The sequence below is a fragment of the Symsagittifera roscoffensis genome, chromosome 10, assembly GCF_963678635.1.
Source record: "Symsagittifera roscoffensis chromosome 10, txSymRosc1.1, whole genome shotgun sequence".
NCBI classification, from domain to species: Eukaryota; Metazoa; Xenacoelomorpha; order Acoela; family Convolutidae; genus Symsagittifera; species Symsagittifera roscoffensis.
In genome coordinates this window covers 40,292,501-40,318,163 of record NC_087071.1, presented here as the reverse complement: position 1 = coordinate 40,318,163, position 25,663 = coordinate 40,292,501, and the positions used below count along the sequence as shown (strand labels likewise).

General features: G+C 37.6%; 1 protein-coding gene across 2 annotated transcripts; it reads right to left on the bottom strand.

Moving 5' to 3' along the window:
- Positions 1–1,060: 1,060 nt before the first annotated feature.
- On the bottom strand, positions 1,061–24,822 carry LOC134855398 (tripartite motif-containing protein 2-like). Of its 2 annotated transcripts, XM_063871905.1 has the most exons (3): positions 24,611–24,822; positions 6,734–7,001; positions 1,061–2,235 (listed from the first exon to the last, which is right to left on the bottom strand). In XM_063871905.1, exons 2-3 carry the CDS (start codon positions 6,901–6,903, stop codon positions 1,203–1,205), a joined length of 1,203 nt encoding a protein of 400 aa, XP_063727975.1. In that variant the 5' UTR covers positions 6,904–7,001; positions 24,611–24,822; the 3' UTR covers positions 1,061–1,202. The 2 variants fall into 2 exon arrangements, with proteins under 2 accessions (XP_063727975.1, XP_063727976.1); XM_063871906.1 differs by lacking the exons at positions 6,734–7,001; positions 24,611–24,822 and adding an exon at positions 4,674–4,771.
- Positions 24,823–25,663: the final 841 nt, after the last annotated feature.

Sequence of the window (25,663 nt, the reverse complement as noted above, 5' to 3'; positions counted from 1 at the left end):
CTTATCAAACTGTATATTCGAAAAATGAAAATACTTGAGAAAGGCTAAACTAAAATTCTTTAATGTTTTTTTTTGAATTAATTGATTGAAAAGAACTGATCAAAATAGAGCGAGTTTCCTTTATAGTTTGTTCAATTTGTTCACTTTGCAGGAATTCAGATTGATGGCAGAAATTGAGATCAAAATTGGGCTGATAGGAATTGGGATCGAAGTGGTATGTTTGACATGAGTTGAGATCGAATTTGGGTTACAGTAATTGAGATCGAACTTAGTGACGAAAATTGAGACTGACAAGTTTTTCAACTGGTATCTGATCAACGTAGTAATTGAGATTGAACTTGCTGAAGTTCACTTATTAAATAAAAGATAAAAATTAAAACGTTACCGCATACAAATTGCGGATTCCGCATAAAATTTGCGGATTCCACTTACAGTCTGCTGATTCCATTGACAATTTGCGGATTCCACTTACAGTTGTCGATTCCTCAATAGCTCGATTTAACGATACAAATGTTTTATCATTTGTTCGTGGATTCGATGAAGAGTTCTGGATTCCGCAAATACAGTTGCGGATTCCGCAAATTCGCCTAATTTTGGAGCGATTTTGAGTGGTAAAATGTGTCAGGTATTTGTTTGTGGAATCCAGAACAGCATACAACATCAAAGAAAAGTATCAATTTTGGCCTGTTGCGGATTTCGCTTACAATGCACAGTTTGAAACGTAATGGTCAATTTTTTCCGGTCGCGCCGGACTTTTCACCTCGACAGTCGGGAGTTGCCATTTGTTTTCGCGCTAATTACTAAATTCGCGCTTGTCACAAACTTTGTTTGGGGTCGCGTTTGTATTTTGATACACCAAGATTCAGTCGAGCTGGTCTTAAATTGCCCATTTTAAGTCGCGCCGATCTGGAAATCTCAAATTTGGGTCTTATCTTAATCTTGGTCAGAATCGAATCGTTTTCAGACTGGAGCCTCTAGCTACTCTTAAAAAAACGCGCATTCTGGAAAAGTAGTTATCGGAAACATTTGAAAACTAAATCGAAACTATTTGCATTCTCATTCTATTTACATTTTTATTCAAGACAACTAAACTTACTTCTAACACAGATCTGACGTTGAGATACAAAAACTACATTATTGAAAGGTCATCATAAAATTATGAAAAACATAAAAATTATCTTCAAGTTTACGCGTAGTAATTTTCATTGATTGATGATATACACTTCCAAATGAAGTTTATCATTTCTGATCCAACCGCTTTTGTAAAAGAAAGTTTCTTGCAAACTCATGAAATCATCTGAACAAACAGCATACGCGCCCATCTTACTGCAATATTTCACGCTATCTTGTTTTATTTCACATTTCATCTCTTTCGATTTGTTTCTGTCATTCCAGTTTAGAAGTTTATATTTGACCACTAAATTATGCAAATGCTCTTCATTTCGTGTGCCAATTTTCCAGCAAAGTGTTTCATCAGCCTTCCAGGTTTTTAGCTCGTTTTCTTCCGTCTTTTCAGCAATCGAAGCCGACACCGAAAACCTGAATCCGCCCAATTCCATTAACTGTTGGCTATCGTTCAAAAAATGTGGAAATTGATTAGAAATTGGAATTTGGGCAGAAAATCTGAAACCCGCCTCTGAAATCAGCAATTTACTATCTTCTCGTTTCATCAACCGAAAAGCTGATGAAAATGTCCCGGACTTAACATTTTGAAGAGTCCCAGCCTTGACGTTTTTCACCCATTCTTTGTCGGCTGAGAGAACTTTTGGCTCAATGACCAGTTTTTCCACCTCGTCGAGTTTTTTCTGGTACAACTTCATCATATATTTGTGATAAGCAACTTCTGATTTAAGCTGCGCAATATTTTTGGTCAGAGCTTGGATTTCTACTTTATTTTGAAGTTTTTCAACCCTCTGAATTGCTGACGAACAAATATTATCAATAACGTTTTTCAATATCTTCAAATTGTGATCTTTATGATACAGACTAACGCATTGTGTACACGAAGGTTCTCGACATGTGACACACCAAAATTCCTGCTCCCATTTTGTGTGCATGCGGCAGAAAGGCAACGTAATTTTGACCGAGTTTTGCGGACTTTGCCACAAAGCCTCCTCGTCTTGCTGGCTCGGTGACAAAAGTTTCAAGCCATCTCTTATTTCGAACATGGGCTTTAGGTCCACTATGTTCACTGCGTGTTCCGCGTTGCAAATTGCACATTTCAGTAATACTGCCCTAAAACACAGTCTGATGAGTTTGCTAGTTTCATAAAACAAAAATCTTCCCGATTTCTAGATTGACTATTAACAGGCAATCCTTTAAACAGACGCCTCAAGAAGTGCGTTTCGCTGATTTTATATTCGAATCCGGTTTTTTGTTTAAGATAAAGATCATTTATCCACGAGGGATAGTACCAACATACGAGCTGTACAGTTCATCACGGCGAACCGCTGTTGTGCCCCTGCTTAAGAACTACATGCAATTTTTTTGGTTTTTCTGGGCTGGGTAATGTTGCCTCACCCTCAAGCAACGAGCACGGATCATGGTGGGCCTCGAACATCCGACCTTTCGATTGAGAGGCGGAGACGTAACCACTTCACCACTGCTCCCCTTTTTCTGCTTTCCAATAAAAAAAAGTTGAGAGAATAAAATTTTTTTACGAGAATTCAAAAAAATTTACCTTCCTGTCCAGGTTCCTTGACGGGTTCAGACTTCAAGCCAGGTTTCATGCAAAAATTGAAAAATATTTTGGCTTCCGATCACATCATATTCGTATTCTGTACTGAATCATTTCGGAAAGCAATTGTTACAAAAAAAAATTGTTGCTAACTCCTTTCTTGATCTTTTAAAGGCATCATACTCCGTCAGCCACAGTTTTATAAAGTTTAAAGTTCCAAATATAGGTATCTCAAAAATCTCGATTGATATGATTGAACTTTTTTGAACGATTGTGAACGATAGAAAACAAAAAAATCATACAAAAATCAATGATTTTCTTCAAGACGTTCAACAAGGTGCATTCCTTGGACCACTTTTTTATTCTACATAGTCTGAACTACCCAATATCAAACGGATGCCAAGGTTCAACACGCCAAAGTGTTCAACTTAACATAAGCTGTAAGACTCTGTCCAAATATTTCGAAAGGCATTCATTAAATTTGACTTTTGAAAAACTTTAAAAAAAAACAGAATTCATTGTTGCAGCAAATTTAGTAAATTTCAAATTATTAGATAAAATTTTCCACCGAAACTGAGAGAGTTGAAGAAAAACCATTTGTCAATATTCTTAGAGTTCTATCCAATCCAACTAAAAAAAAACAAGAAAAAAAGCTTAAGAAAAACGGCATGGTATTTCAATATTAAAACCTATAAGAAAGCCCTTACCAAAAACATTAGACGCTGCCAATAAGCGCCCTCTTATGTGAAGCCACTAACACTAGCCGGCTATTTTACTCAAAGAAAAAGCAAAAAATTGAGTTGTTTAGAACAAAACGAAAAATTTGTTCCTAGCTTATATATCAACTTAGATTATCCAAACATCAATAAGTAAACCTAGTCGTAAAAAAGTCGTCTCAAACAGCAATACGAAATTTCTTTTAATTTTTTTATGATAGCTCTACGTGTTTGGAACAACATACAAGAACTTAATATATATTAAAGAAATTTTTATCGTATTTTACAATTCATTATCAAAATGTTTAATAAGCTTTTATTTCAAAAGAAAATAGTGGCATCCTATGGAACGGGTACATACAGGGTAATCTGAAAAATTTAAAGTTTAAAATGCTTACAGTTTTTGAAGTGAAAGTCCTATTAAAACCATTTCTGAAAAGAGTACTTTTTCAACCATCAAAGAGTATACGAAAACAAAGATTTTAGTTGATAGATACTGTGGAAATTATCCACAATTAGCCAAGATACTTTTTGCCCTTTTCCACAGATGATCAACCGCTTTAAAAAGTTCCGTGCTTTCTACTGCGCGGGTCACCGTTTCAACTCAATCTGTAAGATCTGGCAAACTTCTCGGGTTGACTCTATGAACTTCTGATTGGGTCCATCCTCAGAACCAAAAGTCGAGGGTGTTAAGGCACAGACTCTGTGGTTAAGGTCCAGACACCTTGGTTTTTCCTTGATATTTGTACTTTTCAAAACTATGAGGGTTGATTGGTGACCAGAACCGGGTGTTTTGCAAAATTGGTGCGGTGTCAAGCACCCGACAATTTATGTCTCCACAAAATGGCCCCACAAGATAGGTTTTGGTCGAAGGATGATTCATCGTGAAACCAATTGATTTATTTCGTTTATTTTATTTCGTTTATTTTGTTTTTTTTTTCCCTTATTTTGTTTTATCACTTATCACTTCATTTTTCATACAGATTTTTTTAGGAATTAAGTATTTTTAATGATAGAAGTCCATTATTGCCCTAGACGCTTTAAGCTCCTGAGACTTTTTTAGCATGATCTCCAAATTACTCTTCTAAAATACAAAAAAAACACCGGACTGGAAAAAACTTATTTACCGGGTTTAAAATGAATAAAAGATTGAAAGTTTTTCAGCAGACCGGCCACGAAACAGTTAATCAAGTAAACGTTAATTTCCAAGGCGGCATCGACAAAAGAAGTTGATTAACAAGCTAAAAAAAGTCAGAACTTTGCAATCGGTCATAGATTACCTCAGCTGGCTCTCATGATGGTCACTTTTGGTCTCGTTGTCGCTATGCAACAAAACTGTTCTGCTGTTTGGTATCATTTGACTAGACTCATGATCCGATTCATGGTTGACTCATGAACCGATTCTTTTTGACCGATGTTTCGCCTTTTTGACTGAAGTTTTTTTTGTCAAAAACCTAAAACCGAAACCTCAAGAATTGGTTGAAACAGAGCAGTTTTTCGATTTTTGATTTTCTTGAGTTGTTAAACTCAAAGGCCAAAACAGACAAAGAGGGAATAAACGAGTTTAAATGCTAGCTTCCGATAAAAAGTGCTGTTTGGTAAATCATGCGGTAATAATAGCCCTTTTTAGGTCCGTATATGTGAACAAACTCATCTTTGAACCAATATTTCAAATGTTATTTTCCTGGTTGACGATAATGCTTGCCATTCAGATTCATACATGAAAAATGGCTTGTAAACAATTTCTTACAACGAAAAAATGCTTGCCATATAATTTCATACTATGAAAATATTCGAATCACTGATCTTCATTTATGAAAAAAAGGCCGGCCATTTAATTTCATACTATGAAAAAAAAAAATTACATACTTTTTAAGATTAGAAAAAAGCGCTTACCATACATGTTCATTCTATGAAAAAATTCTAATCATTTATCTTCATATTATGAAAAAAAGCTGGCCATAAAACTTTATACTATGAAAAAGTGCTTACTATACAGTTTCAAACACAGTTTGTCATTCATCTTAACATTCTGAGCAAAAATTGCTCTGTTTTTGTCTCCACCTATCTTGTGAAGCCATATTGTGGAGACAAAAAATGTCGGGTGCCTGACACTGCTCCAATTTTGTAAAACACCCGGTTCTGGTCACCAACCAACCCTCATAGTTTTGAAAAGTACAAATATCAAGGAAAAACCAAGGCGTCTGGACCTTAACCATAGAGTCTGTGCCTTAACACCCTCGACTTTTGGTTCTGAGGATGGACCCAATCAAAAGTTCATAGAGTCGACCCGAGAAGTTTGCCAGAGCTTACAGATTGAGTAGAAACGGTGACCCTCGCGGTATACAGTTTCAAACTATGAAAAATTGTTTGTCATTCTTTTTCATTTTCTGAGAAAACAAGGTTGGCCATACAATTTCATACTTTGAAAAAAAATTTACCATACGTTTTTAGGCTATGAAAAAGTCCTTGCCATGCAATTTTAAACTTTTAAAAAACGTTTATCTTTCATCTTCATATAATGAAAAAAAAAATCATGGCCATACAAATTCATACTATGAAAAAAATTACCATACTTTTTCAGACTAGGAAAAAATGTTTGTCATTCATCTCCATATTCTGAGAAAAAAAACCCCTCTACGTTTTTAGACTATGAAAAAATGCTTGCCATACAATTTCAAACTTTGAAATTCAATGGCCGTCTTTTTTTTCATAATATGAAGATAAAAGAGAGGAATTTTTTGGATAGTGTGAAATTGTTACGGTAAGCACCTTTTCAGAGACTAAAAATGTATGGTAAGCTTTATTTTCCATATTCTGAAATGGTATTGTAAGTATTTTTTCCTAGTCTGAAAAAGTATGGTAATTTTTTTTTCATAGTATGAATTTGTATGGCCAGGATATTTTCTCATAAAATGAAGATGAAAGATGAATTTGTTTAAGACTAGGAAAAAATACTTACAATACCATCTCAGACTATGGAAAATAAAGCTTACCATACATTTTCAGTCTCTGAAAAGGTGCTTACCATAACAATTTCACACTATGCAAAAAATTCCTCTCTTTTATCTTCATATTATGAAAAAAAAGCCGGCCATTGAATTTCATACTATGAAAAAAAAATTACTTACTTTTTCAGATTAAAAAAAGTGCTTACCATACAATTTCATACTATGAAAAAATTGAGTAAAACTATGAGTAATATTTCTTATAGAATCAATAAATGAAAACTCATTGATAGGCAACTTTCTTGCATGGACGTCGACCCGCTGATAAAAGCAAAGCATTTTTTGGCCAAACAAGTTTTCACAAGTTAATAAAAATAAACAGTTTTGCCTACCCATTAGCGTTAGTATTCTGTAGACTATACAAACACAGACGAGGATGACCGCAATACATATGACCACAAGGTAGTATTCTGGGGTCCCAAAACACATCACAGCAAATAGAGCAAGTAAAGTTGTCAGTGATGTCTTTCCGTGTGAAATCTCCTGATGAGCTGCACGCCATTTTTCAACACTTCAGAAAGTTATTTGTGAGATATTCTGACGGATCAGCAGTTTGGCTGGGGAAACTTGAAGGGGTAAGTATACGCTGGCTGTTGGAGTCTAAAATATCATAAACTTTTGAAAACCGGAACAGAAAATTGGTACACCTTGGTACATTTTTTTCGCAATAATGAGTAGTGTTATTTCATTTGAGAATTTTTTCTAGCAAGCTTTTATTAAAAAGGTCAACAGTGCACTGATTTGATTTCAATTCAAGTTGATGGCTTGAAAAATTGTAAAATTTTTGAAGCCAGCTAATAAGCAAACTTTCGAAACAATTTAAAAATTTTGATCTAAAACTTTGATCTAAAACTAGGCCTGATAATTGTAAATTCAAAATCACACGCCATTTTTGTTCTTGACGTGCGTTGAAAAGTGACAAGGCTTCTATTATGACTGGAAGGAAGTTCAAATCTTAGTTTCGGCCATCGATATTTTTTTTGCTGTGAGATGTCAGTTTTTATGATGAAAAAAGTCAAACCCGGGCCAAGGTCAAATAAGGTCGGGTCAAATAAACCCGAACAGTAACAGCCGCACCGATACTGAAACCGAGAACAATAGTCTGAACTGCGTTTTTTAGTCGCGCACAAAGTCTGGAAATGTCGTAAACCGGTCGACTGATTTACGACATTTCCAGACTTTGTGCGCGACTAAAAAACCCAGTCCAGACTATTGTTTTCGGTTTCAGTATCGGTGCGGCTGTTATTGTTCGGGTTTGTTTGATCCGACCTTATATGACCTTGGCCCAGGTTTGAATTTTTTCATCATTAAAACTGACATCTTACAGCAAAAAAATATCGATGGCCGAAACTAAGATTTGAAAGTCCTTCTCGTGATAATCTGAAATTTAATTACATCCGGCAATTCGTCGCGTCATAGTCTTGAATCTAGTCGAGGTATGGCCGAAAATTAATTAATAACCTTATAACTTTGATACCTTTAATTTTATGAATCTTATATTCTATTTAGTTTAAGCTGTTATTTCGTGCGGTAACGGTTAAAGGAAATGCAAAAGATTCACAAGAGTTTTATAAAGCATTTAGCGGTAAAGGTTAGGAGGTTTTATGCAGGTTTTTGAGTTAAGGAGGTGTCTCGTTCGTTTTTGCTCTCAAGTCGGTACATCGTCTAAGTTATTCTAACGTCATTGATTGACCTAAGGTGTCTATGGCTTCGATAACAGTCAATAATGTCACAATTTGGAGGCTCCATGGGACTGTCCGTCGGGTCGTACTGGTTTTCTCGCACTATCGGGTCAAATTCAACCTTCGTGTGTGGCGATGTAGAAGAGTGGATAGAAAATGCCGTCTATATGTTCTTTGCTTTATTTTGGGTCGTAAGATTTACGATGGTTACCAGCGGATTTTCTAATTCAATTGGTACGGCCTCAAATGATGAAATAATAGGAGTCTTTATGCAGTTTGACGAGGGTTCGCCCGATCTCTCCTCGGAATCTTCCACTAGGCTGTAAAGATTCGTTCTCCCAACAAGGATGGACGCTGTATAGTCCGAATTGGTCTGGTGTTATGCCCAATGTGGAGATCCGATATCTTCCGTGGAGGTGGTAACTTCATAGGGGAGAATGATTTTCTCTTGGCCATCCCTGTAAGGTTTGAATTTGAGGAGCCTAGAAAAAGATTTGAATTGGATTCAACTTTCTTACAATGTTGATTGTCAAGGTTAACTACGACTTTCTTACTTCGTCGTTTTGTTTCCTTTTCTCTAATTAGTGGTCATCCGTCTCTTCCTGGCTGTCTAATAAAATAATGGTTGGTATCGAGGGTTAATCGGCGCTCGGATGCCAGATTTGCTGCTGGAATGTAGTCAGGGGTTGAATTCTACACAGTGATGGGCTGCAGATCCTCTGTTGATTTATATTCTCCTTTAATGTCAGATGATTTGTGAGCTGAAGGGTTTTGTGTATAATCGGAGTTTCATACAATAGACGGCTTGAGATCTTTCTAGAGAATTAAATCATTGCAGTCGTCAACTTTCATGGTCTTTATTGACATGTTCAAACATAATCGTATGATAATTTCAGCTTTTTCTGATTTTTGGCCTTGTCCGGGCTGTCCCGACGGTATCTGATCAAAGTCGCTTTCGGTAACAATTAGGAAACTGAGGCGCTTCTTTTGTGCTTTTTCCTCTCGTAAGAGGATCTTCCTTGAATTATTCCCTGCCGCATTCCGTCTGGCGATTTCCAGTTGTTCAAATTTTGTATGGAGATTTTGTTTACTTTCGAGCTTTTGAACCAACATTTCTTGCTCGCTTCACTATTCTATTTGGTCTTTTCGTGGCATAGAATTATACCAGCTGCCTGTTCTGTCAGAGGTTCGCCTTCTTTTGGTCGGCTGATTTTTAGAGAGCTAAAACAGATTTACGGGTTATTGTACACTTCTTAAGAGTTATAGTATGTTCCGATTCCCTCACTATTTCCTCTTGAAACCTTCATAATACGGTTCGTCATTTTTTCTTTAATTTTTCTATAGAAAATGGTCTCACGCGTTGGGTTCGCTCAGCAAGGGATTTGCAACCTCTAGAGCTTTCTGTTTCTCTGCGCGTGAGGGAAATTTTGGTAGAGAACCCGAACAAGAAGTTACATATTTAGAAGCATTCGCGACATCGTCCTATGAAGAAGAGTCATCGTCTAGGTGACAATCCACTATGTCGTCTAACCAATCGTCTCGGCTGTCCGGGCTCATTACTTTTTTCTTTATCTATTCGGAACTGAGTTTTTTCTCCAATTTAGGTTTTTTGACGATGGGGATTTCACAAGGTTTTGCCAGATAGTGTTTGGTGATCTACCAAAATGGGCTTTAAAGAGAAAGCTTTTTAGAGATTGTTGAGTTGAAATTCTTAAACAGTGCTTATTCTAAAGAAGGTTTTGTTGCCATAGCCATAAGTTGTTCTTTGATTGTTCTAATCAGCCTCTCGACTAAGCCTGTAGCTCTGTGATTGCCCACTTGGCAGAATAAAACTTCTATATTTTGTTCATAGCAAAGTTCGCAGATTTCTTTCGAAACAAACCCCAAAGCTTGGCCCGTTCTAACAGTTCTAGCTGTCTCATGTAACGTTAAGAATTTTTAAGAAAATTGATGACCGACTTTGCTGATGTACTAGATAATTTTCGAGCTAAAGGAAATTTAGAAAATCGATCTTTGCAGACGATTATGTGTTTTTTGTTCCCCAAGTCAGAAGTAACGAACCGGCAAAATTTACTTCCATTTCTTGGTTTGGATCAACGACTAGTGGGAATTTTCCGAGGTCTCTGTGCTTTCTTAATGGCTTAAGATTTGTAACTGCTTTTACGCACTCCATGAACTTGGATTTCCCGATATTTTTTCGGCCACCAAATGCAGAGTGTCGCCAGGCTCTTCATGGCGATTTGGAAAGGTTGGAATTCGTAAAGTTTGTGTAGCTCAGTAGGCCTAACGGGTGCCGGGATAACGAGTCTTCCATCAAAATAAAGTCATTCCCCATTAACATGTAAGTTTTATTTATAGAGTTTATAGTAATTTCCCATCTGTAAAATGTTTTGCTTTCGTTTTTAGTCTAAAAATGTAACGTTTTTTTTAGTACAAGATCTTTTTTTGTGAGTAGAGCGATGAATTTTGAGTCAAAAATTTAGGGCAAACAGAGTGTGAACATTTTATGCTTAATCTTTTCTGGACTTTCCTCATAAGTATGAGTTCGGTCTTTCAAAAGCCCATTGGGTAGCTTGTGCTGGGTAGTGGAAAAACTTTTTTACAAGTGGATTCTCTTGATTAGGCTGGGTCTGTTCAATTGAATCTGGTCGTCCTGACATTTCTTTTAGAAAAACAAAGTTGCTTGGAAAATCAACTATTTAACAGGATGGAGAGCAGTCTTCTGTATTTGAGTGAAAACTTTGGCGAACTGAAATTTAATGGTGAGAGGAATAAAGTGGACACACCTTCTGCAGCGTTCTCAATTCATTTCTTACGTCCAGTTTGTTGCAAATTCAGGTTTTTGTTCAATTGACCAATCACGTTGTAGTATTTTGAGTTATATGACTCGGTTTTTGAGAGAATTTGTCTCTTATTTCAGACCGGTAATATCCAGGCATGAAGTTCTTAACGCCGAGAAGGAGACTAGTGTGATTTAGTGAGGCATAAGAAGTTTTTCTTCATCATATGAAACGGGTGCGGGATCGCCTTATGGATGTCTGGATAAATATTCAACGAATCCCATTTCTTTATGCAGGTTGACGAGGGTTCGCCCGATATCTCCTCGGAATCTTCCACTAGGCTGTAAAAATTCGTTCTCCCAACAAGGATGGACGCTGTATAGTCCGAATTGGTCTGGTGTTATGCCCAATGTGGAGACCCGATATCTTCCGTGGAGGTGGTGACTTCATAGGGGAGGATGATTTTCTCTTGGCCATCCCTGTAAGGTTTGAATTTGAGGAGCCTAGAAAAAGATTTGGATTGGATTCAACTTTCTTACAATGTTGATTGTCAAGGTTAACTACGACTTTCTTACTTCGTCGTTTTGTTTCCTTTTCTCTAATTAGTGGTCATCCGTCTCTTCCTGGCTGTCTAATAAAATAATGGTTGGTATCGAGGGTTAATCGGCGCTCGGATGCCAGATTTGCTGCTGGAATGTAGTCAGGGTTGAATTCTACACAGTGATGGGCTGCAGATCCTCTGTTGATTTTTATTCTCCTTTAATGTCAGATGATTTGTGAGCTGAAGGGTTTTGTGTATAATCGGAGTTTCATACAATAGACGGCTTGAGATCTTTCTAGCGAATTAAATCATTGCAGTCGTCAACTTTCATGGTCTTTATTGACATGTTCAAAGACAATCGTATGATAATTTCAGCTTTTTCTGATTTTTGGCCTTGTCCGGGCTGTCCCGATGGTATCTGATCAAAGTCGCTTTCGGTAACAATTAGGAAACTGAGGCGCTTCTTCTGTGTTTTTTCCTCTCGTAAGAGGATCTTCCTTGAACTATTCCTTGCCGCATTCCATCTGGCGATTTCCAGTTGTTCAAATTTTGTATGGAGATTTTGTTTACTTTCGAGCTTTTGAACCAACATTTCTTGCTCGCTTCACTATTCTATTTGGTCTTTTCGTGGCATAGAATTATACCAGCTGCCTGTTCTGTCAGAGGTTCGCCTTCTTTGGGTCGGCTGATTTTTAGAGAGCTAAAACAGATTTACGGGTTATTGTACAGTTCTTAAGAGCTATAGTATGTTCCGATTCCCTCACTATTTCCTCTTGAAACCTTCATAATACAGTTCGTCATTTTTTCTTTAATTTTGCTATAGAAAATGGTCTCACGCGTTGAGTTCGCTCAGCAAGGGACTTGCAACGTCTAGAGCTTTCTGTTTCTCTGCGCGTGAGGGAAATTTTGGTGGAGAACCCGAACAAAAAGTTACATATTTAGAAGCATTCGCGACATCGTCCTATGAAGAAGAGTCATCGTCTAGGTGATAATCCACTATGTCGTCTAACCAATCGTCTCGGCTGTCTCGGCTCATTGCTTTTTTTCTTTATCTATTCATAACCGAGTTTTTTCTCCAATTTAGGTTTTTTGAGGACGGGGATTTCACAAGGTTTTGCCAGATAGTGTTTGGTGATCTACCAAAATGGGCTTTAAAGAGAGAGCTTTTTAGAGATTGTTGAGTTGAAATTCTTAAACAGTTTTTAATTTTCAACAGTGCTTATTCTAAAGAAGGTTTTGTTGCCATAGCCATAAGTTGTTCTTTGATTGTTCTAATCAGCCTCTCGACTAAGCCTGTAGCTCTGTGATTGCACACTTGGCAGAATAAAACTTCTATATTTTGTTCATAGCAAAGTTCGCAGATTTCTTTCGAAACAAACCCCAAAGCTTGGCCCGTTCTAACAGTTCTAGCTGTCTCATGTAACGTTATGAATTTTTAAGAAAATTGATGACCGACTTTGCTGATGTACTAGATAATTTTCGAGCTAAAGGAAATTTAGAAAATCGATCTTTGCAGACGATTATGTGTTTTTTGTTCCCCAAGTCAAAAGTAACGAACCGGCAAAATTTACTTCCATTTCTTGGTTTGGATCAACGACTAGTGGGAGTTTTCCGAGGTCTCTGTGCTTTCTTAATGGCTTAAGATTTGTAACTGCTTTTACGCACTCCATGAACTTGGATTTCTCGATAATTTTTCGGCCACCAAATGTAGAGTGTCGCCAGGCTCTTCATGGCGATTTGGAAAGGTTGGGATTCGTAAAGTTTGTGTAGCTCAGTAGGCCTAACGGGTGCCGGGATAACGAGTCTTCCATCAAAATAAAGTCATTCCCCAATAACATGTAAGTTTTATTTATAGAGTTTATAGTAATTTCCCATCTGTAAAATGTTTTGCTTTCGTTTTTAGTCTAAAGATGTAACGTTTTTTTAGTACAAGATCTTGTTTTGTGAGTAGAGCGATGAATTTTGATTCAAAAATTTAGGGCAAACAGAGTGTGAATATTTTATGCTTAATCTTTTTTGGACTTTCCTCATAAGTATGAGTTCGGTCTTTCAAAAGCCCATTGGGTAGCTTGTGCTGGGTAGTGGAAAAACTTTTTTACAAGTGGATTCTCTTGATTAGGCTGGGTCTGTTCAATTGAATCTAGTCGTCCTGACATTTCTTTTAGAAAAACAAAGTTGCTTGGAAAATCAACTATTTAACAGGATGGAGAGCAGTCTTCTGTATTTGAGTGAAAATTTTGGCGAACTGAAATTTAATAGTGAGAGGAATAACGTGGACACACCTTCTGCAGCGTTCTCAATTCATTTCTTACGTCCAGTTTGCTGCAAATTCAGGTTTTTGTTCAATTGACCAATCACGTTGGAGTATTTTGAGTTATAAGACTCGGTTTTTGAGAGATTTCGTCTCTTATTTCAGACCGGTATTATCCAGGCATGAAGTTCCTAACGCCGAGAAGGAGACTAGTGTGATTTAGTGAGGCATAAGAAGTTTTTCTTCATCATATGAAACGGGTGCGGGATCGTCTTATGGATGTCTGGATAAATATTCAACGAATCCCATTTCTTTAGCCGGCAGATGTTCAACGGTGAAATTATAAGGTGAAGTTTATCTGCTCAACGGGCAGGGCAAGATTGGGCCGATTTCGTGGATATATCATCCTTGAAGGCTCCAATTAATGCTTTATGATCTGATAGGATTGATAAATGTTGTCCCAAAAGATAGTTTTTAAAACGATCTAGTGCCCAGAATAAACCCAGGAGTTTGAGTTCATCAGGGCCGTATTTTAATTCGGTTATATTAAGTGATCTGCTCGCAAAAGCAACCGCTTTCCAAATTCTCCTATAATCTTGCTGAAGAGAAGCGTCGAAAACCTATGTGAGATAAGTCATGTTTTCTCTTGTTTTAAGTTTGACGTCGAAATGGTGATTTGTCACTGTATTGCAAATTTCCTTCTCCATATTCTCGAACGCTGAGAGATGTGTGTCTGATAACTCAAACCGTTTTTTTTGCATAAGCTCTCTGATCGGCGTGGATAAGGATGCTAAAATTGGGATATATTTTTTACATTGGTTAACTGAACCCATTTTAGGTTGCGGATTGCATTGGATTTATGAGCCAAAGAGGTGGTTCCATTTTCGTCGATCTTGCTTCCCAACCACTCTGTGTTATGGGTTAAATTTATTTAATTACAGCTATTCCCTTATTATCTAGGGTTTTTAAAATGTCTGAAACCAGTTTGCAATTATCTTTAGCGCTATTTACTGTAGCAATTAAAATGTCCTGTAAATAACCATGTGGGCTGAGCACTTTTTTTGGTCGAACGGTCCATTATGCGTTGTAATTTGGCATATTCGCCTGGCCGTAAAATCCCGTTTTGAATCGATATAAGCCCGTCACGTTTCCTCCATTTGAGTTAAAAATACATTGATTACTCGAGTTTCTTGATAATGGTATATGGCTATATGCAGACTTAAGATGAAAAGCAGACTTTAGTCTCGTCTTGGTCCTTAAATGATAGAGCGACGTTGTTTTTTAGTTTGAACAAATTACCTATTTGATACCTATTACGGAAAATTGCTTATTTTGAATTCAATGCAAAAGTAATTGATTCGTAATTTTGGCTTTTATGACGATAGGGAACATAAAACAAATTTCCGAACAGTTGAGCTTTTCTATATGACTGTCGACAAGTAACTGAGTGTTGCAGAGTTTGAGTTCAGGGAGTAAGGCTATAGGTGTACGCTTGCTTTTTACTTGAAATGGTTTTAGTGGTTCCTGAAAGAAGTATTTTCAGTAAAAGCTTTTGATCCACCTGTTCTTGATAGAAGGTCAAAAAATCTATTAGCGATGCACAATTTTAACTCACGCTGTTGTGGTGTGTCAGAGATTAGACTACAGTGGGCATCAGAACTGAATTTGATCAGGTTTAATCCCTTCACGACGGGGTTCTCATTTGGAAGTGTCCGTATAAAGAAATGTTCGGGTGGCGCCTGCTTTTGGCATACTTTTATCCCCAGGTTCGCTTGGATATCGTTGACCAGCAAGTTTCCTTCCGCCCCTTCAGTGATAAATAACTTTTGAGTTCTTGCGTCCCATCAGTTCAATTGTAACCCTACCACGACTTTTCCGATAATGTTTAATGAGCTCCCGAATCCTTGATAGGCCTTTTTTGTAATTTCGACAACTGCATCAAATCATAAGAATCTATCCCTTATCTTGGGTTCGTTCCCATAATTTTTCAAGAAGGATACTGAGCTGGCTGAAACAGTTCGATTTCGGTAAAGAATGGACTAAAGTTTCCGATAGACACCTTTAATGTCTTCTTTAGCTCTTGTCCTTCGTGTGTAAAAACTGTTCTTCTTGCCCTTCGACCCTGTCCTCTATAGCGTTTACTTTTATGTCATTATCAACTGTCAAAACTAGAAAGTATTCCGAGTCTATTTCAAATTCTGAGTCGTTTTGTGGGCTATCCCTGTGGGTTTCTTTTTCGGGTAACCTCGAGTTTTACACAACAACTTGGTTTGTGCCCAGGCTGTGTTTTTGCAGTTTTTGGCAAAACGATCTTTACGGCCGCAATTAACATAATTTCGCGCTCTAGCGGGGCAAGATGTAGGGTGTCTTTTCTTGAATTGACCACAATTTCTACATAATTAACTTTATGAAATTTTCAAGGTCGGTTCGCTTTTTACAAAATATAATTTTGGAAAGAACTATTTACAGGATGTTTTACAAACGGTTGATATATCTTTGTGCCTTTTTCGTGGACTAGTACATAAGCTAATACATTCTTTTGGGTTATATATTCGATACACAGATTTTTCTGAATTTCCACATTTCTCCTGTTAGTAATAAAAGTATTTGTTACTAGTTCCGTCTCTAGGTCATCTAGTTTTTTTTCTAGTGACTCGCCCAAAGAATTTGTAATTTTCATAAGTCAGGTTTGTAGTTATAGTGAGCATGGTTTTTAATAACTCCCAGATTTCTGCAAAATTTATGTCGAGGAGTCTTTTTCCAGAGTTTTTATGTGAGACCGACTTTTCACCAGACCGACCTACTACTAGATCAAAAATTTTGTCAATCAAAAATCTTTTTTTTTCGATTAAATAAAACCCAAAACGCATGTTACTTATAATCGGTTTTATCACAGGAGAACAAATAGTAGTAAGTCATGAATAATCTTAAGTTGGAAAGAGTCCGATGTGTTTCGCAGAGAAAGAGCCAAACCCCCCCCCCCCCCCCCGCCGATACAAAAATTTCATTATAAAATTTTTTGGTGTGGTTTTGAAATGTCCTCAACTCTGTCCGCGCGATAACCAGCTGTACATGATTTTTAAACTCATACCCTCAGTTTGCAAGACCATTTCTTAGACCATTATGCTCTTGGATACTTATTGATATGTAGGTTTATTTTGTTGAAACTTCTTCTTAAATTTCTAAAACTGTAAAATTGCCTGATAAACATCAGCCGAAACAACAAAAGTGATTTGAAAATTTACTAGTTTCTAATTGAAACCTTCAGCCTGGTTAGTTTTCAGTTTTTTTTATGGCAATATGTCTTTTTGAATCTTTTTGAACACTTGCTGGGCTGCGTATTCTCATTTAGTATAGATATCTTTCGTTATACGTTCATATGTATAAATTTCGACAGTTATGCGTAAAGGGTCAGTATTCGGAGAATTCCTTGCAATCAAAAATTGGTTTTCCTAAGCACAGAAATAGTGATCAGTGAGCGAGCCTTGATTGCCGCTCAAAAACTCGAAAACAAGAAATGTTAAATAAAATGGTACATTCAACATTTATATGCGCTGTGACACTTATACGAAAAGGATTGTCCATATGCGGGTATTCCTTCGTGGTTACGCTCACATTGCCATGAGGTAATGGATATTAATCGATTTTTATGGAATGTCTTTATAAAAATCCAATTTTATTGGTAATAACGGACTAATAATCGATTACAAAACAAATAGAGTTGGAGAGAATTTATGCCATTAGGAATGATTATAATGGTTATAATGGATTATAATAGGTTTTTCTGAGCAACCATCTCGATTTACCAAAACTTAGTAAGTAAATTGTTGAAGAGGTGAATCAAGCAGCTAGTAAATTCCGACAGTAAGTGTAACTTAATCTTACAAAGTTAAATCCAAGAAAGACAATAGAGGTCAACTAAGGGTGACAGACAGTACCGAAGGTCAGCACCTGTCAACAGACTAATTAGCACCACGATTGACAAATGATTGATGGCTAGAACTCTGACGAACTGAATTAGCACCATATGACACTCCCCCTTCAATAAATGAAAACTTTAAATAACTGAAAAAACTGCTAGATGTTGATTGTTAAATTATGTGAGAAATTGACGAAAATACTGAGTGATGAATTTTAAAGTTATTGAACTAGTTTAAATAACGACGGTTTTAGACAACTAAAGAAATCACTCAGTGGTGATACGGATTTTGAGTTTAAGACCAATAACAGTTAACCCTCTCCCTGGGCTCACGATAGTTTTTTCAGTTTTTAAGTTTTTACGTTACTTTTCCTCCTCTCTATCATTTTTGCTAGCTATGTAGTCGATCATCACCCCTACCATTTTCGTCACTGCTGTCCTTTTTCGTCCACTTCTTCGCGACGCTGTTTAGTCCTGGCTATCGTCCTGGCTGCTGTATGAGATCAATCTGGCTTTCCGTGTTGTCTTGCGTTTCTTATCCGCGGGTGCTGGTAACTTAGGGTCTGGTGGAATGGACTCCATCTCGCCGCCGCGTGCTGGAATAGTGTCATTTTCACTTCCAGCATCTGGTACCGGATTACTTTTTTTGTCGCCCTGTTTCTCGTGTTGATCTTGTCCTTGTTGGTCCTGCTCGCTTATTGGTCCTGCTGGCGTGACTATTTCCTGTGACGGTCCTACTTGTGTGTCTGCTGTTGCTACTGTCGCCCGTTTTGCAGAAATAATTGGTAGATTGTCGCTCTCATCCGATTCTGACCCACTATTTTCGAATCGTCGTCCGTTTATTTTCCGCTGCTATTTTTCGGCGTTGGCTTTCTTCATGGCCCGTTCCTTTACTTCTTGCGGAGTTGGTGGTGCTAAGTTAGCTTTGCTTTTTTTGCCTTTGGCTTCATTTTCGCACCCGATTTCCTAAGCACAACTCCGTTGTTTGGCGTTAACGTATGAGCACCACCTGATTATATTTTTGAATGGATTAGTTTGTAACTTTTTAAATTTCTGTTTCCGGTTAGCTGGTACAATGAGCCAGATGGTCCCAGTTGTCCGCTCTGTTCCGCGGATTTTATGATAGACGGTTAATCGACTGGGTTTTCGGTCTGCTCATCGGTGAGCTTGCGCGAAGGGCTCCTGTGTCTGAGGTCGTAATCAAGATCTGACCTCACGCCCCAGTTAGTCTCGGTAGGATGTGGCATGCCCCTCATATTCTGGTCAGCTTCATCTAAACAAACTTTCTTCGTTTTAATTACTCCAGACCAATTCAGATTTTGGAGGGAGATTTCTTAGCACCGTATTCGCTTCTCGACCGTGGTGCGCCTCGAATGGCGATATTTTCAACGTTGCAACCTTTGAGAATCTGAGAGCACCAAGGGCTCTTTCGATCATTTTTCTAAAGCTTCCGGATGTTTTTCTTGTACGAATCGTGTTTTTAAGACTACCGATGCTGCAATCTACACATCCGGTTGCCCGGTGGTCATTTACCGGTGATTTTGTGATTTCGATACGCTCCCCATTTCAGAAAGCTTTCACTTCGTTTGACATAAGAGTGGTTCCCTGTTCCACGGGTTTTCCTGGGTACGCCGTGGTTTGCTATACAGCTTTTTAGAAACTTCATGATCTCATCTGACTGGTTTTTTTCAGTGACTATTGCTGACGGCCAACGTGAGAAACGATCAACCGCAACTAACACGTATTTCTGAAACTCTTTTAATTAGTTAATGGGACCCCAAAAATTAAGCTGAACCGATTCGTTAGGTTTTTTTTTGGTTCGGGTGTTTTTCCAATCTGAATTTAGTTAAAAGGCGTTTTAAGGTCTTACCGTCGGCTGTACACTCCGGACAATTTTCGGCTTTTGAGGCAATCGACCGGTAAATGTAAGGATACCAGACGTCTTTGGCGGCATCAAACATGTTAGTTTTTCCTTGATGGAAAGCGTGATTTCGGTTATTAATTGAGGTTTGAAGTTTCATAGGTATAACGAGTTTTTCATCCATCCAAACAACATTTTCCTTCGCAAGAAAAACGATTACAAATTGGGAATAATAGCGGTTCATAGTCGAAACTTTTTCGTGGATTTTTGGGTCTTTTGTTTTGATTAAGTCTCTGATTGCACTTAGTTGAGGAACGGAAACATAATTGGACTCACAAAATTGTAAATTAAATAACTCAGGATGAGAAGTGTTCTTGCTCACAATTTTATATCCGCGGAGTACAATTGACATACACACAGTATTTAGGTCCACCAGTGAAATTGTTTCGCCTTTAAATGCTGAAGGTAAAAATAAAGTTGATTTGTTCTTACTGATCTAGTCTCCTTGGTAATTGCTTCTAAATTTAAACACGATGTTAACTTTTCTATCTCGTCACTACTACTATCCAAACAGTTCGTTCAAAAATAAATTGCAATTTCTTCACACTCTGCTCCATTTTGATGTGATTTCCTGAATTCGAAAATTTTAAACAACTTCTTTCCAATTGAGTAAAAGCACCGACTAAATTCTCGTTCGTATTTCGCAACCGTTGGTTTAAGCCATTTGTTCGTTTCTGATTGGTCAATTTCTGTTCGCATGATTTGACGCCATCTACTGGCTTATTGCGTGACGAATTTTCAAATATTAATATAACGTTGGTTATTTATTTTAAAATGCGGTCCCTTGGATGCATTATTACGTAATTGATTCTCCCTGGATGCGCTTTCTTGAACAAAACCGAGAGCGTTACGTTTTGAGTTAATCTTTGCTACTGTGAACATGTTATCGTAGGTACTAATTAGTATTGCTTCATTATTTGGATGTCGTGATAAATAATCCACCAACCCATATTTCGCCCCTGGTGTTTGTTCCACTTGAAAGTCAAAAGGAATGAGTCGGTCCAACCACCGCGTTAAACGGCTAAACATCGTTTTGTTTTTCTTGTTATTGCCGTTTAAAAGAGAAACTAGCGCTTTCTGGTCTGTTACTACAAGAAATTTCCTGCCCATTATGTAATTTCGGAAATATTCAGCCCACGATACTACTGCCAAAATTTCTAATTAATTCGTCGAATACTTATTCTCCGCAACAGTGAGGTACCTTGAGGCAAATGAAGTCGGTCTCCACCCGTCCGGTCCCAATTTTTTGCAAACAGCGCTTGTGGAAATTCGGACAGAAGCAATCCATTGCGCGCTGAAATTCAGCCGGCATCGTGATTAGGCCTTAGAGTCCTGTTTTGAGCCGGTACTTACCCGTTAACCGATCTCCGAGAAGAAAAAATTTGCATTGTACGCTCGTTTTTATGCTCAAAGGAAACTGACCATATGCGTACGTTAGGTCCATTGTTAAAAAATATATATCCCCCAGTTTCTTCTCGCTGATTGTTTGCCCCACGGTGCCTATTAATTCCTCGATATTTAGCTTTTGGTATTTATTTTTATGCACGTGTTTATTTAGCTCCCTTGACTCGAGCGCTAGTTTTACTGACCCACCTTTTTCACTGTTATTACGATTGGCGACACGAAATATTTATCCAAACATTCTTCAAGCTTTTCGATGTGACATTGTTTCAATAGTTTATCGATTTCCTTATCCACTTTTCCTTGTAATGATACTGGGACTCGTCGAGCCTTCTATTGTACTGGTGTTAGTTTCTCAAAAAATTCCGCCTGCACCTTATATTTTCTTATTTTCCCCACCAATTTAAAAAGATTTGAAAACTGCTAACCGAATTAGTCTTGCCACAAATCTAGCTCCCCATCTTGCCCCGATTCCTCTTTCAACTCCTCGTCATTAGACAATATCTGGTCACCTGGCGTTTGTTGAACCAACTGCAGTCCCAATTGTGTCATCAAGTCCCTTCAGATGATGAATGGTCGGTTCCATTTGACTCAAAAATAACAGTCATAGTTCCAATCAGCTCTAACGGAATTTTCCCGCTTTAACCCCGATGCTCTAAGGGTTCGTAGCAATTCCACGATGGTGAAGATAGAGATTGGGGACCCACTATTGATCCACACCCGACTAGCTCTTCCGTTTATCCGAATCGGCAGTTGTGCCACAGCAATTTTAAGCTCAGTGAGTTTCTTATGTCTCACAGCCATTACCATGTAGTCCCCATCCGAGCTGCTTGAAAATTACGAGGGTACTACTGGCTTACTCGGGTTTACCCATCCGATGGAGCTTGCGTGTTGGGATGTTACGTCGTCTTCCAGATTCCCTATTGTCATCATTCTCCCGAAATTATTCCCACTGCCCCTCTTCCTCGCCGATTTCCACGCTTCACCCTGCAGGTACGTTCAAAAGGTCCTATTTTGCGACAACAATTAGAAGTGACTACCTTGGCTGGACACTTGCTTATATGTTCCCGGGTAAAGTTTGGTTGATCGCGGTTGTAACATCGATTGCTTTGCATCATATTTCCCCATATCCCCACCACCGAATCGATCCGCGTCCGTGGTACATGCTCCTGCCCGTGAACGACCTTTTCTGAATCCTCCTTGTATTATTCCGACCGGTTTGGATTTTATTTGGATCGCTCCCCCTGCTGATCCTCGGGTTCCAATATTTCCCCGGCGGATGTTTCTACATATGATTTTGCGTACTTGTTGCCCCACTCGTTCGAAAGAGCAATCCTAAACACATATTCCGGTGTTTTGGTGGATCGGCACAGTTCATTCTGCGCTACACGGTTGTTCATGTTGACAATGAACAAGTCCCTGAAGATTCGATCTTCTAATGCTCCCAAGTTATATCGGGCCGCAAGCCCACTTAAAACAGAGTGAAATTACTCGAGACTCTCATTGATTTGCTGTTTCCGAGCGAGAAATTGGAATGTCTCATACGTCTCATTCCTTTCCTTTTTTAATTCCGTCTCCAGTGCATCTAACATCCTTGGGTAACGAACCGTTGAGAGGTCCAATTGTGTTCGTCTTTTATGCAGCTCATCCTGTCCCTTTTCGCTCAGACACATGTACAAGTTTGAGATTAGTGTTTGTTCGGATTTCAAACGGTTCTTTCCGTCCACTTCCCCTACAAGCGGTGATTTGGGTTTCGGTGAGAGTGGTCGCGAAATAATAATTTTTCGGGTTAATCGCGTACTTTGTCACTATTCCCCTTGAAATCTATTCATCCAAAACTCCCATAGCATTGGCGGTTCAATGCATTTCGGTGGCCAGAATCCGGTGATAGCAAGTGGGTTTTTCCCCCACTTGAAACCGCCGACTGCGCATTGTTGAAGAGGTGAATCAAGCAAAAAGTAAATCCCGACAATATATGTAACTTAATCTTACGAAGTTAAATCCAAGAGTGACATTAGAGGTCAACCAAGGGTGACAGACAAAACCGAAGATCAGCAACTGTCAACCGACTAATTAGCAACACGATTGACAGTTGATTGATGGCTAGAATTTAAACTGTCACGAACTGAGTTAGCACCATATGACAAAATATTCAAAACTTGAGCGTTGTAATCGCTTAGTTGTATTTTGCTTTTTGCTACAGCTAAAAATTTCAGTGTTTCCTTCTTTTCTTTTTTCTACTTGTCTCCCCCTCACCTCAAGTTTTTTACACAAACTCCCACCATTCAAACTATATAGACTAGATGATAACTTCTCTAAGAACAACAATAGATTATAACCGATTGCGTATTCCCAAAGTGTAATGATAGTCAACCATAGAAGCAACATTTTTGATCACTTAAATCGATTATAATCGGTTATTATTCTAGGAATCTCACTGCGGGCTCATTTCAAAGTGTACAGTATTACTTCGTCCCAAGAGTTTAAATGTTTTTTTTCCAATTAGTTACGTGTACTGTAAGCTCAGAGTTCTTTTTATGTTACCGCCCTGAGAAGGTTTGGGACAAGTTACGCAAATTGGCTATCACTTTCGCTCAAAAACAGTTGCACGTTAACTTGTGCGTGTTTCAATGTGATAAGCTTCCAATGAGTTGAATGTTTGAGAATCACTATTTTTAAGAGATCTGTCTATCATAGCTACAGCTCAGTTTTGAATGACTCTAATTGTTGTATTGTGGCAAAATTTAGTAGTATTTCTTACATTGTCGTCTGAATTGCAATTCTTCATCAGATTCTCAAATTTTTTCCACAAAGAACGAACCCGAAAACAAAACAAGACTGCTCGTATCAGGGCGAAGCCCTGAAAGTTCCGACTGCCTTTTAACGTTTATGGAGCAGTATTATAAACAACATAAAAAAATTAACTGAAATAAATAAAATGAAAAACTTTTTTTTCTAAAATTTGAAAATTTTTCTATGAAAATCATCCCCCCACACGCCATATAAAGTAGAAAACAATAGATTTCGCTCCTTGTAACAAATCAATTACGGCAAATAAGCTTCTTTCAACCAATTTGGAACGATTTCTAGGAAGGATTAAATCTCCGCTTACGCGATAATAGCGCGAATTATATCGCGTGTTAATTGTCCCAAATTGGTCAAAATGGCCAAAATGGCAATCTTTAAACCCTCATAACTTTACGAAAAATAATCACAGGTGAAATATCTTTTCAAATTTAAGCTCAAGACAACAATAGCTTTCGAATGATATAAAAAAATTCCGTCAAAAATGGCTAGTTAAAAAGTCGTCAGACTCGTCAGTATTTAGACAAATACTGTATGAACCAATCAGAATCGAGAAAAGACAAATAATCCAAAATAAATAATAATTATTTATTAGTTTCTTCGTTGTCTCGATTCTGATTGGTTGAAACAGTATTTGTCTGAATACGCGGTTGTCTAAATACTGATATGTAACCGTTTATATAATAGCCATATAGTATGTCAAATTATGGAACCGACTGCTTTTGGTAGTCGGTTTGTTTGGTTTATTTGGTTTGATACAGCATTGGAAGTATCTTGCAAGGTTCGTCACCGTCAAACGAAATCGAAATATATACATGCATAACGATGTCAAAACACAAATACCTCATTTTATTTAAAAGATTGAGCGTAAGTCAAGAACCGTAGTTTTTCAAATAAAAAAAATCTCACCTCGGTGAAAATTGGAATTCGCGACTTTTATCTGCAGAAGACGAAGGAAATCCAAGTATCTAAAGTATAAATAAAAGAAATGAGAATTTCAGAATCACGTGTCAGATGCAATTCTTGGCTCAGTTTGATGAATAAATCTGAAACTGAAACTGAAAGCGAGTGTATATTTGTTAAATGCCTGCAATTTTCACGAAAAATTGTTCAAGCACGCCTCATTCTTTGCATTTGTCAAATAGTATTCAAGCAAAGTACAATGATGTTATTTTGGCCAAATTTTCAGTATGAGCAAAGTTGATGAAATATTCATTGTGCGCTTCGAAATTATTATAAAAGCTATTGTATCGATGTATAATATAAAACTTATTGGCTAGTAAGAAATTGGCAGGTTTTAAAATGCGTAGGCCCTGAAATTAAAATATAAAGCCCCAGCGCTTTTGTTTCGGAGTTAATTTTCGAACAAAGCATGCTGAAAAATTTATAACTAAAAAATCATCGATTGATAGCCAATCTGAGGGAACAATTCGAGAAACATTAAAGACAGCGTTAACGTTCTGTCACCCGGGTTGACCAAAAATGCTAGTCATACAATTTTCATATATGGAAAAATGCTAATCATACACTTTTCATACAATTCTATAAGTGCAGAAAAATGCATGAAAGGTCTATGATTAGTATTTTTTCATATATGTAAATTGTATGACTAGCATTTTTCCATTAACCAAAAATATTGATTTTTTACATTTTAATTTCTCAAAATTTTTTTTTGGTTGTGTTCGTAACCGAACACAAATGACATAAACCTTGGTTACTCAAAATTAGTAACCAAAGATTTGGCCGTCTCGCATTGAAAATGCATTGGAAACAGCCTGAAACTGTCTCACACAAATAATATAACGAAAGTAACGAAATTTTAAATTTTGGCAAAAGTTTTCAAAGATGATTATTTCTAAAATTTGATTTTTTAAATGACCAGACATTGATCAAGGGATACAATAACATGTCATACAAAAGAAAGAGGAGCAATAAGAGTTTTTGAAAAAAGTTATGAAGAGG